At 55.0% G+C, this 347-nt stretch overlaps 1 protein-coding gene across 1 annotated transcript; it reads left to right on the forward strand.

The window, feature by feature from the left end:
* Positions 1 to 6: 6 nt before the first annotated feature.
* On the forward strand, positions 7 to 344 carry LOC114578772 (NRR repressor homolog 3-like; the record flags this gene model as incomplete). Its single annotated transcript, XM_028692236.1, is given in 1 exon segment — positions 7 to 344. A coding segment is annotated over 1 exon segment (334 nt), but the record flags the coding sequence as incomplete, so codon positions are not given.
* Positions 345 to 347: the final 3 nt, after the last annotated feature.

Below are 347 nucleotides of genomic sequence, written 5' to 3' on the forward strand. Positions count from 1 at the left end.
TGTGAGAATAATGGCAGAGGGAGAGAAGAGAAAGATCCCTTCTTGGTTTCCGACGGCGACGGCGATTCTCTCATCGCCCCCGCAGCCGCTGCCGGAAATAGAGTCCGCCGTCGAAGTTGTAGAGGAAGAGAAGGTAGAGACGTTCTGTAAGCTGATCGGGAACATGATAGCAGAGAGGGAGCTGTGGCAGAGCAGTTTCTTATGCCGGAGAAAGAGACAGAGAAGAGAGAGTGAGCTCTGGAAGCCGACGTTTCAGTGGGAGGACTTCGCCGGAGAGAGCCATGGCGGGAGTTCGGTGGTGAAGAAGGCAGAAGATGGCCGGAAGATTAGCCGGAAGGAAAGGGTTG

Source organism: Dendrobium catenatum, unplaced genomic scaffold, assembly GCF_001605985.2.
Source record: "Dendrobium catenatum unplaced genomic scaffold, ASM160598v2 original_scaffold_149855, whole genome shotgun sequence".
NCBI classification, from domain to species: domain Eukaryota; kingdom Viridiplantae; phylum Streptophyta; class Magnoliopsida; order Asparagales; family Orchidaceae; genus Dendrobium; species Dendrobium catenatum.